General features: G+C 42.2%; 2 protein-coding genes across 4 annotated transcripts in view; both read right to left on the reverse strand.

Annotated features, from left to right (window-relative positions):
* The window catches only part of LOC141140678 (uncharacterized), a 161,013-nt gene extending 151,920 nt beyond the window's left edge, over nt 1–9,093 (reverse strand). For all 3 annotated transcript variants that reach the window (XM_073628091.1, XM_073628090.1, XM_073628089.1), the window contains exons 1-2: nt 8,875–9,093; nt 5,974–6,083 (exon numbers count right to left, since the gene is read on the reverse strand). In XM_073628091.1, the coding sequence (XP_073484192.1) occupies nt 5,974–6,083; nt 8,875–9,074 (310 nt within the window). In that variant the 5' untranslated portion in view covers nt 9,075–9,093. The remainder of the gene's footprint in view (nt 1–5,973; nt 6,084–8,874) is intronic.
* A 155-nt stretch (nt 9,094–9,248) lies between these two features.
* LOC141141288 (cadherin EGF LAG seven-pass G-type receptor 1-like) overlaps nt 9,249–20,276 on the reverse strand; it is a 65,137-nt gene continuing 54,109 nt past the window's right edge. Inside the window, exons 10-12 of the mRNA XM_073628963.1 lie at nt 17,774–17,993; nt 11,988–12,121; nt 9,249–9,404 (exon numbers count right to left, since the gene is read on the reverse strand). Coding sequence (XP_073485064.1) covers nt 9,249–9,404; nt 11,988–12,121; nt 17,774–17,993 — 510 coding nt within the window. The remainder of the gene's footprint in view (nt 9,405–11,987; nt 12,122–17,773; nt 17,994–20,276) is intronic.

Below are 20,276 nucleotides of genomic sequence, written 5' to 3' on the forward strand. Positions count from 1 at the left end.
GTTTTCACCTCCTGGATGTCTTTACTGTGGGCCTCCTCAATTCTCTGTATTAGGGCCTCTATATCAGCTCTTGTAGGGAGGGGCTCTGAGCATGCTGCGGAGGTCTTCCTCTATAGGGGGCTCGAAAGCTGAGTAGAATATTGCCGGCGTTCCCGTGAGGGGAATAGGTGTCTGTGTGTCAGCAGGAGGCAATCTCTGCGATCTCGCCAAAGCAGCAGTCATGGATGTTGCACGTGGAGCAGCCACAATGGCGCCTGGAGAGAGGGCTGTTTTTCCATTAAAAAAGTACGGAATCCCCGGCTGTATAGATTGGTGATTAGATCTCCTGGTAGATGATCTCATCCTGTACCGTGTGGAGTAGTTTATGCCTCGCTCACATGAGTTAAAAGATGTTGTTCGGTCTGTGTAAGTGGGTTCGGGCAGGGAGCTCCAGACAAACACGTCTTCACACAGCCATCGCTAAGCCACGCCCCCCCAAAACCCACCCATGTTTATAAACTCAAAAATAATTCAAATCAATTAGTCACTCATCCTCAAGAAATGTTATCTATATTCCAATAATTCTATTCAGATCGTCTCTCAGCTCCTACCGCATCGATTTAGCCCACAGCACTATCGTGGCTAGATAAAATCCCTATTCCGAAGCTAACCCAAATACAAATAGAAGAATTAAATGCCCCATGCACAGAAGAGGAACTACTTCTAATAATTAAATCCCTTAAAAAAATTCAGCTCCAGGCCCAGATGGATTCTCCTTATTCTATTATAAACAATATCAACAACTGTTAATTCCAAATTTAACAAAATTATATAACAACATTCTTAAAGGAGATCAGTTTCCAGATGAAATGCTACTTGCTAACATGTCTCTCATTCCGAAACCAAACAAAGATCATACATTGCCCCAAAATTACAGACCAATTTTGGTAATAAACAATGACCTTAAGATATTTTGTAGACTGTTAGCCAATAGATTAGCATCAATAATCCCCTCCCTAATTTCCCCTTATCAATCAGGTTTCATACCTGGCAGACAAATTACGAACAATATTAGATTAGTAACAAACATAATACAAGACACAAATATCAACTCCAGATCTGTGTTACTACTTAGCCTCGATATTAATAAAGCATTTGACAGTGTATCCTGGAATTTCCTTGATATAGTGCTGAAAAGATATGGATTCAAAGGTGAATTTCTCCACGCCTTTCACGCTCTCTATCATAACCCATCTACTAGGATTAGATTACTAGGTTGTAATTCAGGCTTTTTCAAGTTGGGCAGGGGTACGCGCCAGGGATGTCCCCTCTTTCTCTTACTATTCGCATTGGCGATTCAACCCTTAGCCACAGCAATGCTACAACAACCGGATACCAAAGGATATAATTCTAATAATAACACCTATAAATTGAGTATGTATGCGGACGATATGATTTTATTCCTCACACAACCCAATATAGCTTTACCAAATTTATTACATACTCTTAAAACATTTGCAACATTATCAAGCCTGATGGTGAATGTCTCCAAATCAATCGGTATGCCAATAAACATCCCACCATCTCACTTAGACTCCTTATGCACCTCATTCAATTTCTCCTGGTTGATGGATTCTCTTCCATATTTAGGTATTTTTCTCACCCCGAACATCAATAACCTTTCCTCAATAAAACTACATTCCCTTAATACAAAAATTAAGATTGACGCTCAAAATGTGAAAATCTTTCAAAATATCATTTTTAGGCAGAATCACAGCAATTAAAATGACAATTCTACCAACGATATACCTATTTAGGGCACTTCCAATTAGATTGAATAAAGTAATTAGTACCAAATTCCAAACAGAAATTAACAAGTTTATATGGTTAGATTCCCATCCACGTCTATCAAGATTAGTATTATATAATTCACAAAAAAATGGAGGACTTGGCCTCCCAAATTTTTGGTTATATTACTTAGCCGCCAGATGGTCACAAATAGCACAATGGCACATTCTCAACCCCAAAATCTCATGGGTTAGATTTTAAAAAGATTTCATTCTACCATTTTCTATCTCAAGTATATTATGGGGGAATAAGATTTCAAACCATATCTTAGACAACCTTAATCAACTAGTCTCACAATCATACCAATTATGGAAACTTCACAACAAAAAATACATTCTGATTTCTAACACACCCCCACTTGCTTCTTTTATTGGAGATCCAAAATTCCCCCTAAATACGCATGAAGCTGGAGACTTCTCATGGTGGACAAACAACCTAATATCCCTCTTTAATTTTTTAGAAAACAACAACTTCACCTCATTCTCTTCACTAAAATCTAGACATCAGATCCCCAATTCAATTCTTAAAAAGCCCTCAATGGACTCTACCGACCTGAACAACTTAAGACCCATCTCATTGCTCCCATTCACCTCTAAACTTCTAGAACGCTTAGTCTAACAACCGTCTTAGCTCCTACCTCAATGAAAATAACCTTCTTGACCCCTTACAGTCTGGCTTTTGCTCGCAGCACTCCACGGAACTGCCTTACTAAAACTCACTAACGATTTACTAACTGCTAAAACCAACAGCCAGTAATCCATACTCCTACTACTTGACCTCTCTGCGGCCTTTGATACTGTTGACCACCCGCTCCTTCTCAATAAGCTACATTCCCTTGGCCTCCGAGATTCTGCTCTATCCTGGTTCTCTGCCTATTTATCACAGCGCTCCTTCAGTGTCACCTACAACTCTGTCTCCTCCTCTCCATTGCCCCTTTCTGTGGGGGTCCCCCAAGGCTCGGTTCTTGGACCCCTTCTCTTCTCTATCTACACCTCCTCCCTTGGTCACTTAATAACTGCCCATGGCTTCCAATACCACTTATACGCTGATGACACCGAAATCTATCTGTCTACTCCTCACCTCACTCCTTCAGTCTCCTCTCGCATTACTGACTTACTAACTGACATATCAGCATGGATAATCTCTCTAAAACTGAGCTATTAATATTCCCCCCGCCCGTGCACCCCTCCATGACTTTTCCATCAAAATCAACAATGCAACCATCAGTCCCTCCCCTCACGCCAGGGTACTAGGTGTAATCATAGACTCTGACTTGTCATTTTAGCCTCAAATCCAATCGTTGTCAAAAGTTTGTAGAATTCACCTCCGTAACATCTCTAAAATTCGCCCCTTTTTAACAAATGAAACCACCAAGCTCCTCATTCACTCCCTTGTTATCTCTCGCCTTGACTATTGCAACTCCCTTCTCATTGGCTTACCTCTCCATAGGCTATCCCCTCTTCAGTCTATCATGAATGCTGCTGCCAGACTTATCCACCTTACCAACCACTCAGTGTCTGCCAACCCTCTACTCCAATCCCTACACTGGCTCCCAATCACCCAGCGAATTAATTTCAAAATACTAACCACAACATACAAAGCCATTCACAACTCTGCCCCGAGCTACATCGCTAATCTTGTTTCCAAATATCATCCAAATCGACCTCTCCGCTCCTCTCAAGACCTCCTGCTTTCAAGCTCTCTCATCTCCTCCTCCCATGCTCGTCTCCATGATTTCTCCAGAGCCTCTCCCATCCTCTGGAACTCGTTACCTCCATCTATCCGGCTATCCCCTACTCTTGCTACCTTCAGGCGATCCCTGAAAACTCATCTCTTCAGGAAAGCCTATCACGTCTCCAACTAATCTCCTACCACTTCCTCCAGCTCATTCCCCACAGTTACAACCTTTTGTACCACCTGCCCCACCCTATTAGATTGTAAGCTCTTCTGAGCAGGGCCCTCTTAATCCTCTTGTATTTTATTGTATTATAACTGTATTGTCTCCCTTTTATATTGTAAAGCACTGCGTAAACTGTTGGCGCTATATAAATCCTAAATAATAATATTAATTCAGAGTTTAATAAATTCCTCCAGATTAGACATTTTTTTAGCACATATTTCCAAACAGTAAACTAATTTCCACCATGATTCTTTGAAAACATATGTCTAAAGTCACCTAGGAGAATAGGTCTGATATCAGAAATGTACTCTAATCTACTTAATAACATAGAACAAATCAAACTCCCTACTCCATGCTCAAATTGGAGCAAGAGTGTGATCTCTCCTTTACAACTGAAAACTGGGACAATTGCATCAATAATTTACACAAATGCACAATCACGATTAAAGAGGCTGCAATTAAAATATTTACAAGGTGGTATTATACTCCGGTTAAAATTCATGCCATTTTCCCTGATACTCCTCAGACATGCTTCAGAGGTTGCAATTCCACAGGTTCCTTCTCACACCTTTTTTGGAATTGTGATAAGGTTATTCAGATATGGAAGCAACTAGAAAAATCTGCTTCCAAAATTTCAGATAGTAGTATAAACTTCACTCTCCATAACTGTCTCCTATTTTCCCCTATCATTGGACTTTACATCCATAATATGAGACTGATAAACACAATATGTGTTGCAATACACTGGTTGATAGCATATCATTGGAAATCCTCTTCTGTCCCTCTAACTCACTTGAAAACCAGAATCAACAATATTAATCTTATGGAAAAAATATTCCACACACTACAGAATACTAACCATGTTTACATTAAAAATGGGACCCATGGCTTAACCATGCCAATCTCTTTTTCAACCCTGATTAACTTTACCAAATACTGGTGATCGAAGAACAATATAATATATGTATATTTTTTTTAATATATTTATATTAATAATCACACACTATATTTTGTTAATCTTTATGTATACAATTAGCTTTATTGTACTGTTTATGGCAGATGACAAAAGCTTTTTGTACCATTTCTTTGTACCCAATAAAAATGGTTTGTAAACAAAAAAAAAAGAATTGAATTGAATAAAACTATTTGGGTTAGGCTGGAGCTTGGCTTTAGACTAGAGTAACCAATACTATGCCATTGGAAACCAACAGGTTTGTTTTATAGCAGACAAAGTAAGTATCCAGATTCTGGTAGAAAGATTTAGTAATTCCAGGGTGCTGGGAAACACGACATTCTTCCTGCCTCCCAAAAAATCAAAAACATTTATTTTTATCAGCAAATACAGTTTGTTGAAGCTATGATTTTTTTAGGTTAAGCAAGCCATAGTTACTCATGTGTCCAAAAAAGATGCCTTCACACATCGTGGCATCTTCCAGAATTGGCAGTATTGCCTGTTTGTACTCAAAATGAGGAATTTATTAAAACTACAACAGCCAGAATCTGGAACAGTTGTGCCTGACAACTAACCAGCTTCAATCTTTCATTTTCTAAGCTTAACTGAACAAACTGAAGATAGAAGCTGATTGGTTGCCATACACAGCTGCTTCAGATTCTGGCTTCTCCAGTTTTGATAAACGCCCCTCAAAGTTATTTAATTGTCCTCGATAAAAGGCCTAGATTTCCCATGGGGTTGGTGGCAAAAAACCATCATTAGAACTTAGTATTATTACTGGTTTTCATGACCTTATACAGCATGCAGATGAATTACAAGGCTCTCAACTGCTTTCTTGACAAAATTCAAACACAGTGGATGCCGTAGTGCCTGTGGTTGTTGAACGTTAACATTTACAGTATTTTGATGCACACCTCTGATGTCAACAGTCAGTAAGGAGACTATGAGGTTGATTTAGTAAAGGCAAATAGGCTGTTCACTTTGCAAGGAAATTTTCTCTTAGCTTAGTGAATGTGGTAAAGATTCACTTCGCAAACAATACCCAACCACACGCAAGGAAAATTAAACAGTAATTTTGCTTGCACGTGATTGTATGATGGAATTCAGCAGAGCTTTACCTCATTCACCAGGCTAAGGTAAATTTCTCTTTTAAGGAGAAATTTCCCTTGCAAAGTGAGCAATTATAATATACAGTATATATATATATATATATATATATATATATATATATATATATATATATATATATATATTTAATTATTATATATAAAAATTGTCATAAGTCCATACTCACCACCTTCATTACCATCAACAATTCTGTAAGTGATATTATGCCCTGATGTATTCTTAGCAGAAACTGTGTAAATGGGAGAACTACTGATTTCATTTTTCTTCAGATCAGTGCTAAAAGCAAAACAGAAACATAAGTCACTTCCGATTTTATTGATACTTTAAGTGTAGCATTTGGAAAAATTTGAATATGTGTGTGTGAATTGTACAGTAATCTATAGTGCTATAGATTGGGAAAGGTCTATGGCATTTTATGTTAATCACCCAAACAGTATGTTCAAACATACTCCTTTTACAGTCTAACCCAGCCTTTCCCAACCAGGGTTCTGTGATATCCTAGGGTTCCTCCACAGTTTGCTCAGGGTTCCTTGAGCTGTGAGCAATGATGGATCTTGATCTCCCATCTACACCGACCATCAATGTTAGATGGCAAATTTCCACTGGCATCCAATCTTCTACACTGAGCAGCAATGTAAAAGGGTACTTTGCAATGGGCCACTAATGTAGGAGGGCACTTCCCCATTGTCCTCAGATGTAAGGGGACATTACAATTTTGTCTATGTTTCTCTGCTGGCAATTAATATTATTAATTTTTTGATTATTGTTGAAAATAATATTGTCATGTAGATCAATATGGTGTCATAAAATGTCCATGTGTCAGATTCTTTAGGGGAGGCACATTATTTTTTTATGTTTATTCCTGTAGCTAAAATTTACTGACCACACTAATATACCATGAACAGTAGATATACATTTTTGCGGGAGTTCCCTAGGAGCTGAAAATTATTTCAAGGGTTCCTCCATGGTAACTAAAAAGGCTGAGAAAAGTTGGTTTAAACATACCGATGCCTCTCACATTTTCAACTCACACTACATCTGCTGCCATTTACGCTCCACCACTACCACCACCACTGCCGTATGCTTCACATTCTTTCAGGAGATCATAGGCTCTGTTTGCAAACCTAACCTGTTACGATAAGGAATCTAATTTTTCTGTTTTAGTGTGTTTTTTTATTGGTTTTCTTTTCTTTACCAGGGAACATTAAACAGACATACCAAAGTCAAATGTACATACACAGGTACATACAAAGAACAAGTAGTATACGAACGCAAGGCTAAAGCAAATTGGCTTGTAAATAATAACATATGTAGTATCTAACAGAGGGGAGAGGTAGAGATGGGTGCAAGGGAACTGGCATGTTGGAGCTTCGCTTTGCTTTGGTCTATACTCTATATAGTAAATCAGAAAAGTTAGGGAAGTATGGTATGTTAAGGAGGAATTAAGACTTGATTCTGAAGTGAAGAATGGTAGTGTAATGTAGCAAAAAAATGGGAAGAGAGAGGGGGTGAAGTGGGAGGTGGAAGAAGGAAGGAAAGGAGGAAATGAAATTATAGAATATATTGGGCGGAGGGTAGGAGGTTCGTAAATGTTCAAGGAGCTGGCTTAGTAGGTCTGCTCCTGTGACCACTTAAATGGCTGTATTGTATGGGTTCAAAATCCAGTGGCAGATAGTGTGTTAGTCAGGGATCCCTGACCTTTTGAAACATAGGGATTTTTTCATTTAGTATTGTTGCCATTTTTACACATGCAGAGGTTTAGTATTTCAAAGTGTTTAGTTGCCATAAAAATGTGTTTAAGCAGTCGGTGTTCATTTTTGGAACAGCTTTGTATTTTATTTTTTTTTTTATTTGGAAAGGCCTCTAGGGATTTTCTTCCTAATCAAACAACCTAATAGAGTATAAACATTGTCTAATACATACAAGTCCAGAATCTCTTTGCTTTGCACCATTCCCACCAAATATGTCAGAAAATGCCATGTTCATTACAAATTCAAAAGCAATTAGGGGAATAACCTGGCAACATGTGTGAAATTTGGACATGAACAACCACATTTAGGCTTAATGTACACGGGACATTTTTAAAACCTCTCCTGAATGATCTAACTTGACAGATGACCCACGTTTAAAACGTCCATTTTGCCGTGTTTGCATTTAGAAGCGTTTGAAAAAAAAATGTTTTTTTTTCCTTTTTCAAAATAGCCAAAAATGGAAAATGCCTGTAAACGAAATGCGGCTAAACGCGAGTTACCATGTTTAGCGGTGTTTGGTGTCTGAAACATCGGAAAACGTTGACGTCTGAACTCAAGTATCCAACTGCCTCTGAACGTCCGTTTACCAGCAGCAGTGTACATGAGGCCTAATAGTTTGGTATTGGTCTCAATGGTAGTAGCATTCACTGAGCATTTTGTATGTGATGTTTCTGATGTCCAGTTTTCCTAGGAGATGTTAGCATTCTCTTCGCATTACTAGATTTGAATATAAGATGGTTGTGACAGGAACATGGAGATCAACACTAAGCAGTGGGGTTGATTTACTAAAACTGGAGAGTGTAAAATCTGGTGCAGCTCTGCATAGAAACCAATCAGCTTCCAGGTTTATTTGTCAATGCTTAATTTAGAAGTTAGAAGCTGACTGGCTACCATGTACAGCTGCACCAGATTTTGCACTCTCCAGTTTTAGTAAATCAACCTCACTGTATCATATTTATGATACCTGAAAGATCCTCTTTTTTAAAAAAAAAAAAGTACTAGTCACATAGCTAAAATAAAGATCCTTATCCTTCTGTTAAAGCTTTGTGTATAGAGCGTAATTTGTTTTAAAGTAGACCAAGCTTTCCAAGGTGGGCATAGCTTTAATTACCTCAAATAAAGTATTTTCTTGAATTAATTTAGATATAGCCAACGTTTTCCTAACTACCATTAGCTGTCTGATGTGAATAACATTATCAGGCTTTTTAAAATTTCAGTTTTGATTTTAGTATTGTGTGATCAGCAGTACATTCCAACGTACAAAATATTTCTGTAAAGAAAAAGGAATCATTGCTCATGAATGAAATAAAACTCACCTTAATTCATTTGGGCTGAATGTTGGATAAGGGTCATCTTTTTGTATGACATTTAGAATAACGGAAGCGCTACTATTAAGTGAAGGAGAACCTTTGTCTTTGACAAACACTGTTATATTAATCTCTCCTGGATCGAGTTTTCCAGCAGTTATTATCCTTCCATCCTTCACATTTTCAATCATAAAGCAATTATTTGGCATGTCAGGTGACAGGAAGTATTCAATCATGCAATTATTTCCCTGCAAATCAATGGAGAGAAAAAAAGTTCTACAGAGCTGTTGTAACGGAAATGTGTTTCAGTTTGAAAAATGTATGTTGTAAATTGCCTTTTAGATGCTTTTTCTTTGAATTAAGAATGTATGTATAGTGGCTATCTAAAAACATACCTGATCTCTATCTGATGCATTTACTGTTATTACTAGGGTTCCCAAGGGACTGTCCACATCTAGTTCGGCAAAATATTGCTTCTGGTTGAACTGTGGAGCATTATCATTTTCATCCAGAATATGAACTGTGAGCAGAGTGCTGGTCTGAAACAAAATCAAACTCATACCAGATCCCAATCAAATACAACGATAACTATTAAAATAATATTCACTGGTTAACACTAGTTATTAAAAATATTTGGCAGCTGCTGGAGAGTAAGTGCAGGGTATCCTAAAACATTGCATTCCTGTAACCTTTTGGGTGACTAGTTTGTTTTAATGCTGCCTCTGTGTTCCACACTTTCAGATGTGTGAACCACTTGCTTTCCTAGTGCACACTGTGGTTTTTCCTGCAAGCTCGTATATGTCACTACAGGAAATACAAGCTAGCAGAAGGGACCATTGTGTGCAATAAGAGAAGCAAGTGTTTCAACACATCTGGTTGGTTGAAATATCGAACAAGGGATTGGTGGCATTTCAATGAACGGGCCTCCAGAAATGTAAGTATACAGCCTCTTTTGTTACAGGTATGCAATTCTTTACAAGTGACCCAATGCTGACAGGGTCACTTTAATGGTATTTTATTATTTTATAATGTGCCTCTTGCGAATTCCATTGGTGATATCTATGTGCTTGAATACTTAGGTCTGCACACCTGCCATGTCCAATATGATGGTGTCTCTGATTTCCTGTTTGAGTTTATGTATCTTTTTATTATAGAGAATACAACAGGAGCAGCATAAACATTTCACGCCTGGTGGAAACACCCAAAACTACATCCGGAAAAGCTCTCTGTGTAAGACCCCAGGAGATAAAAGAAGCCAGTAATAGACTCATACCAACAGACTTCTATAACTGAAAAGTAATTTCTGTGCACTGACCTTTAAAGTGTTACTAAACCAACAACAGTAAAATCAGTCTGTATATGCAGTAAAGCATACTTGTTATGCTCACTGTGGAACTTAAGGGGTCAGGCCTCCACATTGTGTAAAAAGGCTTTTTTGATCCTGTCTTCCCTGATCCTCCCTTTCTTTTACTGTCTGCAATACATCTGCTGATAGTACATAGCCTTGAAGTGTATTGCTAGAGGGTTTTTATTTATTTTTTTAAAGGTGCATGTGATCAGCACAGGGCCAATCAACACTGTACAGACAGAGAGTCAGGGGTCACGCAGCCTCATGGGACAATAAGAGGAGAATGAAAACTCCTCCTACAAGCTTTAAAGGATAAGTTCACCTTTTTTGCACCTCCCAAAAAATGACATTTATTTATTCATTTTTTGGAGCTTGTAAAGTATTGGACCAGCGATCAGCTAAGCGTGGGTGCCATGCAGGTCTGCAGCAGATCTGCCAGTGTACCTGTGTGCCCGTATGGGCAAGCAGATACACTAACAGGAAGAGAGAATGAATGAGTTCATTGATAACTACAAGCTGACAGCCGCAAAGGCTGGCAGACCTTGTGGTTTTTCATTCACAGTACATTGTGAATGAGTGAGGCAGCCAGGCAGGCCGAGCCCCGCTCTCCACTTTTTTTTTTTAGGTGTGACAACTAGCGGGGGGGGGGGGGGATAGAAGATCCCCGCTAGCTGTGAATGGGGGCCGGTCCGTTCATAACATGCTATAATCATTACATGTTCGTAACCTAAATATAGGTGTTATGAAAGGTGAACTTATCCTTTAACCAGACACTTATAGAAGTCATAAGGCTGCTATATACTGCTGAGACTACTGATGAGAAAAGGTATTTGGCAGTTTATATATAATAAAATAATTGCTTTTCTATGTTCTGTGTACTGTGGCAGACCAGATATAGTAAATGCAGGGTCCTGGGTTTAGTAACACTTTAAGAAGAAGAACAATAGAGGAGCTTTCTTAAAGTGGAGTTCCACCCACTTTTACAACTCTTCAGCATCCCTCACTAAACTGTGCACTGTAAACAAATTGGATATTTTTTTATTTTTTTTCTCAGCACCTACTGTATATCTGCTGTATTCATTTTTCACTTCCTCCTCCCTGGCCGCGGCCCATCGTATCATTTCCTGTTTGCAATGCCTTCTGGGAAGGGGCGGCAACTTTCTCTGAAACTGCCGTTGCTATGGAAACCTGACCTGAAACCTATTACACTGCTTGTGCTGCAATGAGCATGTGCGAGATCTGCAAGGATGAGATCCAGGAAGAAATACAGTCTGGCTTCAGATGCCCACACTTAAGATGGCCACGGCCTGCTGTAAGTTTATAAAATAACAAACTACTGCTATAAACTAACAAAACAGACCTTAGTTTACAGACTAACTTTACTAGAATACATTAAGCTTGTGTATTATAGGGGTATTTTTATTTAAAAAGTATAATTTCAGCCGGAACACCACTTTAAGGTGTTATACACAAAGTTATTAAATTCCAGAATTAATTGGGGGTTTATTTACACTCTCTACTTCATCCCATAATACAGTGTGTTTGCAAAAATATCATACGTGTTTTCTGGTTTCCTTCTTAACATACGTTTGTAGGTTAACTAGCCCCTGGCTTAATTGGTCATAGTTTAAAGAAAAGCCTGACCATCTATTTCTTTATTTGTATCTTGCAAAACCCCACAATGGACAGGCAATGTGCAAAGGTTTGCCAGCAGCTGTACAACACCAGACAGGAAGAAGCTAATTTAATAACATTTATCAACATATAATCTTACCTCATAGAAAGGAGCGGTCTTCTTGTTAGCGGCTGTGATATTTAGAACAGTTTTTTGGTTGGTTTCATAATCAAGAGGCCTTTTTACAAAAATGTTCCCAAGTATTTCATCTATTTCAAAGAGACCATCTTCATCTATGAGAAAAATTAATATAAATAATTTTTGGCTTTATTATAGTATAGTCCCAACAGAACCCTTCCCTCCAGACCACACCGACCGTAATGTCATAAATCTTACCCCCTACACTTTCAACAGCGAGGAAATCTCGTTGCTACAGTTAGGTCTGGGTTTTTGTCCTCTTGATGCACTCAAGGTTACTGAAACAATTAAGGACTTGTACCTCTTTGCACGCAATTTAACATTTAGGTTTATCTACGATAAGGATCGTGTCAACCTAGGACTGGAGCGTGAGCTCGCGGAGCGTACCAAAGGCTTCTCTATGGAGGAGTTTAGGGCGCTCCGCGACCTGATGCTCCTGTTCGATGAGGGCGATACCGGAGACCCCGCGTCCTCACAGGGTTGCGGGGGCTCTGATGATGTCCCTTCAAATGAACCTGTAGCAGGGATAGCTTCACCTGCCCTCCCTGCACCTAATAGGTCTGGTCCTCCGGTTACCCTTAAACAAACATCCTTACCCAAGCCCTTTCGCCTACGATCTCGGAGATTTCCCGATCTTAATACCTGCCCCGAGATATGGGCTTTTCTTCGAGCTACTATCAGTGACCTCAAGAAAAAAAATGGTCTGACTTTCCCCCAAATCTTGACCCTAGTCAAATCCGAGCCCTTCGGTCCTTGCAGCAACGCTCTGATGTCGTGATTAAACAATCGGACAAGGGCGGTAACATTGTCCTTATGACCAATCACCAATACCAATCTATGTGCCTCGCTATTCTTAACAACAAACAGTGGTATAGACCCATCTCTGCTATACACGTATCTTCCTTTGCACAGGAACTCCGGGCTCTTTGCACTGAGGCCTACATTATAGGCCTCATTGACAAAGACACCTTGGAGTTCCTGGTCCCCAAATTCCCCTGTACCCCCACTTTCTACTCCCTACCCAAGACACATAAAGATGTGCATATCCCTCCGGGAAGACCTATAGTGTCAGGGATAGGCTCTTTAACAGATAACGCGAGTAAATTTGTTGATGCCTTCCTAATGCCCCATGTCCGTAGCCTCCCGTCCTATATCAGAGACACCACCGACCTATTGCAACACCTTGAGGGAATCCAGATCCCTCCGGACGCCCTGCTCGTGGCTGTTGATATTGAGGCTCTTTACTCCAGTATCCCCCACGAGCAGGGCGTACGGATGGCTGGTTCCTTCTTAGCTGAACAAGACACAACGACCTGGCCTTTGAATCAGTTTATACTGACACTATTGTACTTTATATTGACCAAAAACTATTTTACTTTCAATGATCAATTATTTCTACAAATACAAGGTGTTGCAATGGGGACGTCGTGCGCCCCAGCATATGCAAATTTATATCTAGGCGGCTGGGAGCGACATATCCATGCTCATGACCAATATACAGAATTTTTAAACGATATCCTTTTATGGTATCGTTTCATTGATGATCTTTTCATGGTATGGACGGGTCCTAGGGACAAACTTTTACAATTTTTACGTCAACTTGACAACAACGACCTAAATCTCAAATTCACTTTCAAAATTGAGACTGAGCAAATCCCCTTCCTTGATCTACTGATTATCAAACAACCGGACGGAACTTTAGGCACTGACCTCTATAGAAAACCCACTGCTGGCAACACTTTGTTGTTCGCCACCAGCGCTCATCCGAATTCCCTGGTATGGAGCATACCCTATGCTCAATACCTACGGTTACGCAGGAATTGTACACATGACAGCGACTTTAAACGTCAGGCCAAAGCACTACGCGAACGCCTCTTACGACGAGGTTATTCCTCTACCAATTTGCGTAAAGCATTTAACAAGTCTCTATCACTCCCACGGACTTCTTTACTGTTCAAAGGCAGGAAACCTTCCCCCCCCATAGAAACCGTAAGATTCATCACGACCTATGCTGCACACCATAACATACTTCGTAATATTCTAACCAAACATTGGCATGTTTTGGCTGAACATCACATACTGACCAAATACATCAGACACACACCGGAAGTGGTCTTCCGTAGAGCGCGGTCACTGCGTGATCAACTAACTGCCAGCCATTACAATCCCACTAAACCCGTGAGGAGTGGCCCCAACGGCACTTTTCAATGTGGGGAATGTCCCCGGTGCCCTTGGGTCCACGAAAGTAGAACTGTGGCTCTACCCAACGGGGAGATTTTGGTCCCACGGACCTTTGCCAACTGCGGTACAAAAGGGGTGGTCTATCTCATGAACTGTGTATGCAAAGCCTTTTATGTGGGCAAAACAATTCGGGAATTTAGACAGAGAATTGGTGACCATCTTTATGACTCAGAAAATGGCAAATTGACCACTATCGGCCGACACATTGGCCTACATCATAGATTCGATAACTCCTTGGTCAAATTTCTGGTACTGGAGGTGGTTCAACCGAATCCCAGGGGTGGCGATTGGGATCGCTCGATACTCCAGAGGGAATCCCTTTGGATCGAGCGACTCAATGCCACTATCCCCCCCGGCTTAAAAGAGTCAGTGTCCTATAGGGCCTTTTTATGAGGTCTTGTGTCATATCTCTCCTCTCCCTCTCTCTCCCTTCTTTTTCCCCCCTTCCCCTCCCTTTACCTTCCCTTTCCCCTCCCCCTCGGTCCTTCCCCTTCCCCTCCTCCCTCCCCTTCCCCTTCCCCTCCTCCCTCCCCTTCCCCTCCTCCCTCCCCTTCCCCCTCCCCACCTCTCCCCTCCCCTCTCCCTTTCCTCCCCCCTTCCCCTTTCCCTCCCCTTTCCCTCCCTCCCTATCCATCACTAGGTCATGCAACCTTTTCCCCCCCTCCCCCATCCACCCCGTTTCCCCCCCCATCCCTTCTTTTTTCTTTCCCCCCCCCTTTTCTCCCCCCCCTTCCCCCCCCCTCCCCCTCTGTCACTATCAGGTTCCAATACTATTTATGATGCCTTTCTGCTTAAGGTTAACTCCTGAATGCTGTTGTTGTTGACATCCTGATGCTTATATACAGAATCAATGTACTGTCCTTTTTCTCCATTTTATCATGTTTTATTATGGTTTCATGTGTTTTGCTGTGCAAGGATGACCTCCTCCCCGTGATCAGACTCTGGTAGTTCCGTTTTGCCCTGATTCTTCTCTCTGTGGCGGACACATGCTCGCCCTGGCAGCCTCCGGGCTGCTTGTGTCTCCATGTCTGGGAACTAGATTCCCTTTGACAGGAGCGCGCGCTTGCGCAGTAGCACCTAGTTGTGCACCTGCGCAGTGCGGGCGAACAGACCCGGTTACGTCAGGGACCGCCTCTGCCACGCCGTCCCTGACTTCCGGGTTGGGGTGCTCTTATAGCGGCCGGCCATGGCCGCTATGCGAGCCTACAGCTTCCTGACGCCGCGGTAGCCGAGGATCATCTCTCCGGGTAAGCTTTGCTCCCCCTCATTCTCTCTGGCTTCAGTCAGATTCTCCTCTTTATTTGTACCCCTACTCAGCACCAAGTCCTACTATACGGCCTCTTCATGTAACGCTACCTGTAGTGTTAATATATGCTGGTTTATTGCCTGATCAGAGTGTGTCCGGATACCTCTCAACCCGGTACTTGTATTTACTGCCAATCCACATTATTTATAATTTGCAAACTCTAATCCCAGTTTGTTGTTTCTATTGCTACTTACCTGTGGGTAAACTTCCTATATATTCTTTGTGGATGGTAATTTTATTATAAACTTTGATTCGCAGTTGCTGCGGTGACCTCCTTCTGCATACATCAATGGTTCCAGCCCCCGGGGGGTGCTTATTGCCAATCTAACAGCGGCTGGTGATTCCAATTTGTTTGCTATATTATCCCCTGTTATGTTGTTCTCATCCATCCCAGCTTATGCGCCTTTCAACACATTAATGCTTTAGTGGTGAGTGCCAGCTCTATATACCTGTGTGCAACCTCCCTCAGCCCTGACCTGTTTCCTACACTGATGGAATTAGCGGGTTTTCCTTTTCACTACTTCGTATTGTTCTCCTTTTCTCTCTCTCCTTTCTTTCTCTCCCCTCCCCTTCCTCCCTCCCCCCCTTCCCCCCCCCTTCTCCCCCCCCCCTCTTCCCCTCCCCTCTTTACCGTTTTCCTCCCCTTACCTCCCCCCCCCCTTCATCCCCCACCCTCCCTTTCCCCCTCCCCCCCCCTTCCCCCTTCACCTCCTTTTCCCCTACCCCCCCTCTTTTTTCCCACTTCTTTCCCTTCCCTTTCCCCCGCATTACCGTCTATTATTACCTAATTTCTTCTGTTCTTTTCCTCGCACACTGGTTTTAAATTTTAGAGTTACATCACTGGCACCCCCTTATTCCACCTCTTTTTCCTGATCCCTTAGTCCAGTGACTTATATAATTCTATCATCCAAAATTTATTCACCATAGGCTGTTTGCTATCCCCTGTGTTCGCCGCAGGGGGAACTACTTGGGGCTTTACATACCCACAGAGAACTCCTGAACGGGTGAGCTCATCCTTATTGTATATAATATGTATGTAATTGTTGAATGTACTGTTTAATGACTTTGCTGCAACAATAATTTTTCTATGTACTTGTTGAATTGTGTATTGATTACAATTTACTGTATGTTGCACTACAGATACTGCTCTTCTGAGGAAGCGGTGAAAACCGCGAAACCGGTCGAGAATTCAAGCTATATTTGTATCCACCATCACTATTGGGTGTATTCCATATGGTTGTATTTACTGCCTCTGCTTTGAACTACAACTGTATGTGACACTGTAATAACTTTTTAATATTGTTTTCTATTAAAATTGAATTTTATCAAACTACTACATTCTTCTTTACCTTTTCTTACTAAATACTTAGGTATATCCAGTACCGCAATAGTCCCCCCCTTGGTTTTTCTTCCCCTGCGTGGGGTATTGAGACACTGGCCGACAGAAGCAGCCAACTGTGGCCGTTCCCTACCCCCTGCCTCTCTTTGTACTAGACATTTGGGATGATGGTACTTTTATTTGGTAATCCAATTCTCTCAACCTAGGCGTCTTTTCTTATAGTATATTTGCTAGTTATCCTGATTCTGGAGGGACAGTCATCATTGCCAGACTCTAAAAGGTCTCTTGGTCCTAATAGATACTAGATATGAACTATTTTACTAAATCTGCTATTGGGTTCTAACTATCCTAATAATAATAATAATAATAATAATAATTCCACCTACCAAAGGTTGCTTCAGGTATAGGCTTCAGATGACAGTTGGAAGTACACAGACTGTTGGAGGATTTTTCTATACAGTTTATGATATTAATATGCATGCTTTGGTTAGCTGAACAGAAGGAGGGGGAGGGGTGTTAGCCACTTCCCATCAGCAGTGTACTTTAAGGAGAACGGCAGTGACTGGACAAAATTTTCAAACTTGGCTGAGTGATCAGTGACCGGCGACAGGTGTCATAGATGTGGCTTTGAAGCCTGACTGTAAGAAAATGGACTGGTCAAGCAATGATCATCTACTTTTATAGCCAACTGAGCACATCATTGTGTGTTCCTATGTTGTTCATTCTGAAAATACCATTTTTCTGCATTAGTAAAATGGAACTGCATGTATGGTTGGGTGTGTGGGTTGTATGAGTATTAGATTTTATCCATATAATAGAAAAATAAAATTACAAAAATGTTAATTACTCCATATACAATACCATATAGGCTGTAGATTATAAGTGCATTATCTCCAGAGTCTTTGTCAGTCGCCATCACTTGTCCAACAAAAGTGTCAACTGGTGTGTTTTCCTTAATGATCATATCATTTATTGGCACAAATATGGGTTTATTATCATTAATATCCAATACATGGACAACAATAGTGCAGTAGCCTTGTTTTCTTTGAGGCAGCCCATGATCTTCAGCAAGAATGAAAATCTAAGTATAAAAAATATTTTATATTTAGTTCCTAGAAAAGATATTCAACACATTATTGTCAATTTTGTATAATATACTGTATAGTTGTATGAATTTATTTTTGGCTGCTGGAGAGGCCGATAGATGAAATGCGCAGACCTCCTACCAATCATCTTCTGTCAAATCTGAACAAATCTCCTGCCAACATGCTCTAACCGGGAGGCAGTGCCGATCCTGACCTCCCTGGGGCCCTAAGCAAAATTCTGCTAAGGGGCCCTCTACCTGACCCGTGATGCTGTGAGCTATATAAACCATTTGCCATTACCACACAGTCACACCTGACACTTCAGTGCTCCCAATACAATCCTCCCTCCTTTAAACAAAACAGTCAAAGAATAAATACAACAATATAGAACAGACATGTATATATTGTATGTGTGTATGTATATATATATATATATATATATATATATATATATATATCGTTACATATCTGAGTGCAGATCCCCCACTTACATCAGGGTCCCCAGAGATTCCCTACTTACATCAGAACCCCAGAGAACCCCTCCTTGCATCAGGATCCCCAGAGAGTCCCTCCTTACATCAGGGTCCCCAGAGAGCCTCCCCTTACATCAGGGTCCCCAGAGAGCCCCCCTTAAATCAGTGTCCTCAGAGAGTATCCCCCTACATCAGGGTCCCCAGAGAGCCTCCCCCTACATTAGGGTCCCCAGAGAGCCTCCCCTTACATCAGGGTCCCCAGAGAGTCTTCCCTTACATCAGGGTCCCCAGAGAGCCTCCCCTTACATCAGGGTCCCCAGAAAGCCCCTCCTTACATCAGGGTCCCCACAGAGCCCCCTTACATCAGTGTCCTCAGAGAGCCCCTCCTTACATCAGGGTCACCAGAGAGCCTCCCTTCTTACATCAGGGTCCCCAGAGAGTCTCCCCCTACATCAGGGTCCCCAGAAAGCACCCCTTAAATCAGTGTCCTCAGAGAGTCACCCCTACATCAGGGTCCCCAGAGAGCCTCCCCCTACATTAGGGTCCCCAGAAAGCCTCCCCCTACATCAGGGTCCCCAGAGAGCCTCCCCTTACATCTGGATCCCCAGAAAGCCCCTCCTTACATCAGGGTCCCCAGAGAGCCCCTCTTACATCAGTGTCCTCAGAGAGCCCCTCCTTACATCAGGGTCCCCAGAGAGTCTCCCTACTTACATCAGGGTCCCCAGAGAGTCTCCCCCTACATCAGGGTCCCCAGAGAGCCTCCCCTTACATCAGGGTCCCCAGAAAGCCCCTCCTTACATCAGGGTCCCCAGAGAGCCCCCCTTACATCAGTGTCCTCAGAGAGCCCCTCCTTACATCAGGGTCCCCGGAGAGCCTCCCTACTTATATCAGGGTCCCCAGAGAGTCTCCCCCTACATCAGGGTCCCCAGAAAGCCCCCCTTAAATCAGTGTCCTCAGAAAGTTTCTCCCTACATCAGGGTCCCCAGAGAGCCTCCCCCTACATTAGGGTCCCCAGAGAGCCTTTCTATACATCAGGGTCCCCAGAAAGCCCCTCCTTACATCAGAGTCCACACAGAGGTCCCCCTTACATCAGAGTCCACACAGAGGTCCCCCTTACATCAGAGTCCACACAGAGGTTTCCCCTTACATCAGAGTCCGCTCAGAGGCTCTCCTTACATCAGAGTCCACACAGAGGCCCCCTCTTACATCAGAGTCCGCACAGAGGTCCCCCTTACATCAGAGTCTGCAAAGAGGCCCTCCTTACACCAGAGTCCACACAGAGGTCACCCCTTACATCAGAGTCCACAGAGAGGCCCCCCTTACATCAGAGTGCACAAAGAGGCCCCCCCTTACATCAGAGATCGCATAGAGGCCCCCCTTACATTACAGTCCACACAGAGGTCCCCCTTACACCAGAGTCTGCACAGAGCCCCCTGCCTCACCATGCCCATCATTGCAGCCTTACTATGCCCATTGTTGCCACCTCACCATGTCCATCATTGCAGCCTTACTGTGCCCATAATTGCCGCCTCACCGTGCCAATCATTGCCGCCTCACCGTGCCAATCAATGCAGCCTCACCGTGCCAATAATTGCAGCCTTACTTTGCCCATCATTGCCACCTTACTGTGCCAATCATTGCCACCTCACCGTGCCAATCAATGTAGCATCACCGTGCCCATCTTTGCCGCATCACAGTGCCCATCATTGCAGTTTTATTGTGCCCATCATTGCCGCCTCACCATGCCCATCATTGCAGTCTTACTGTGCCCCTCATTGCCACCTCACCATGCAAATCAATGTAGCC

Source organism: Aquarana catesbeiana, linkage group LG04 (genome assembly GCF_042186555.1).
Source record: "Aquarana catesbeiana isolate 2022-GZ linkage group LG04, ASM4218655v1, whole genome shotgun sequence".
Lineage (NCBI taxonomy): Eukaryota > Metazoa > Chordata > Amphibia > Anura > Ranidae > Aquarana > Aquarana catesbeiana.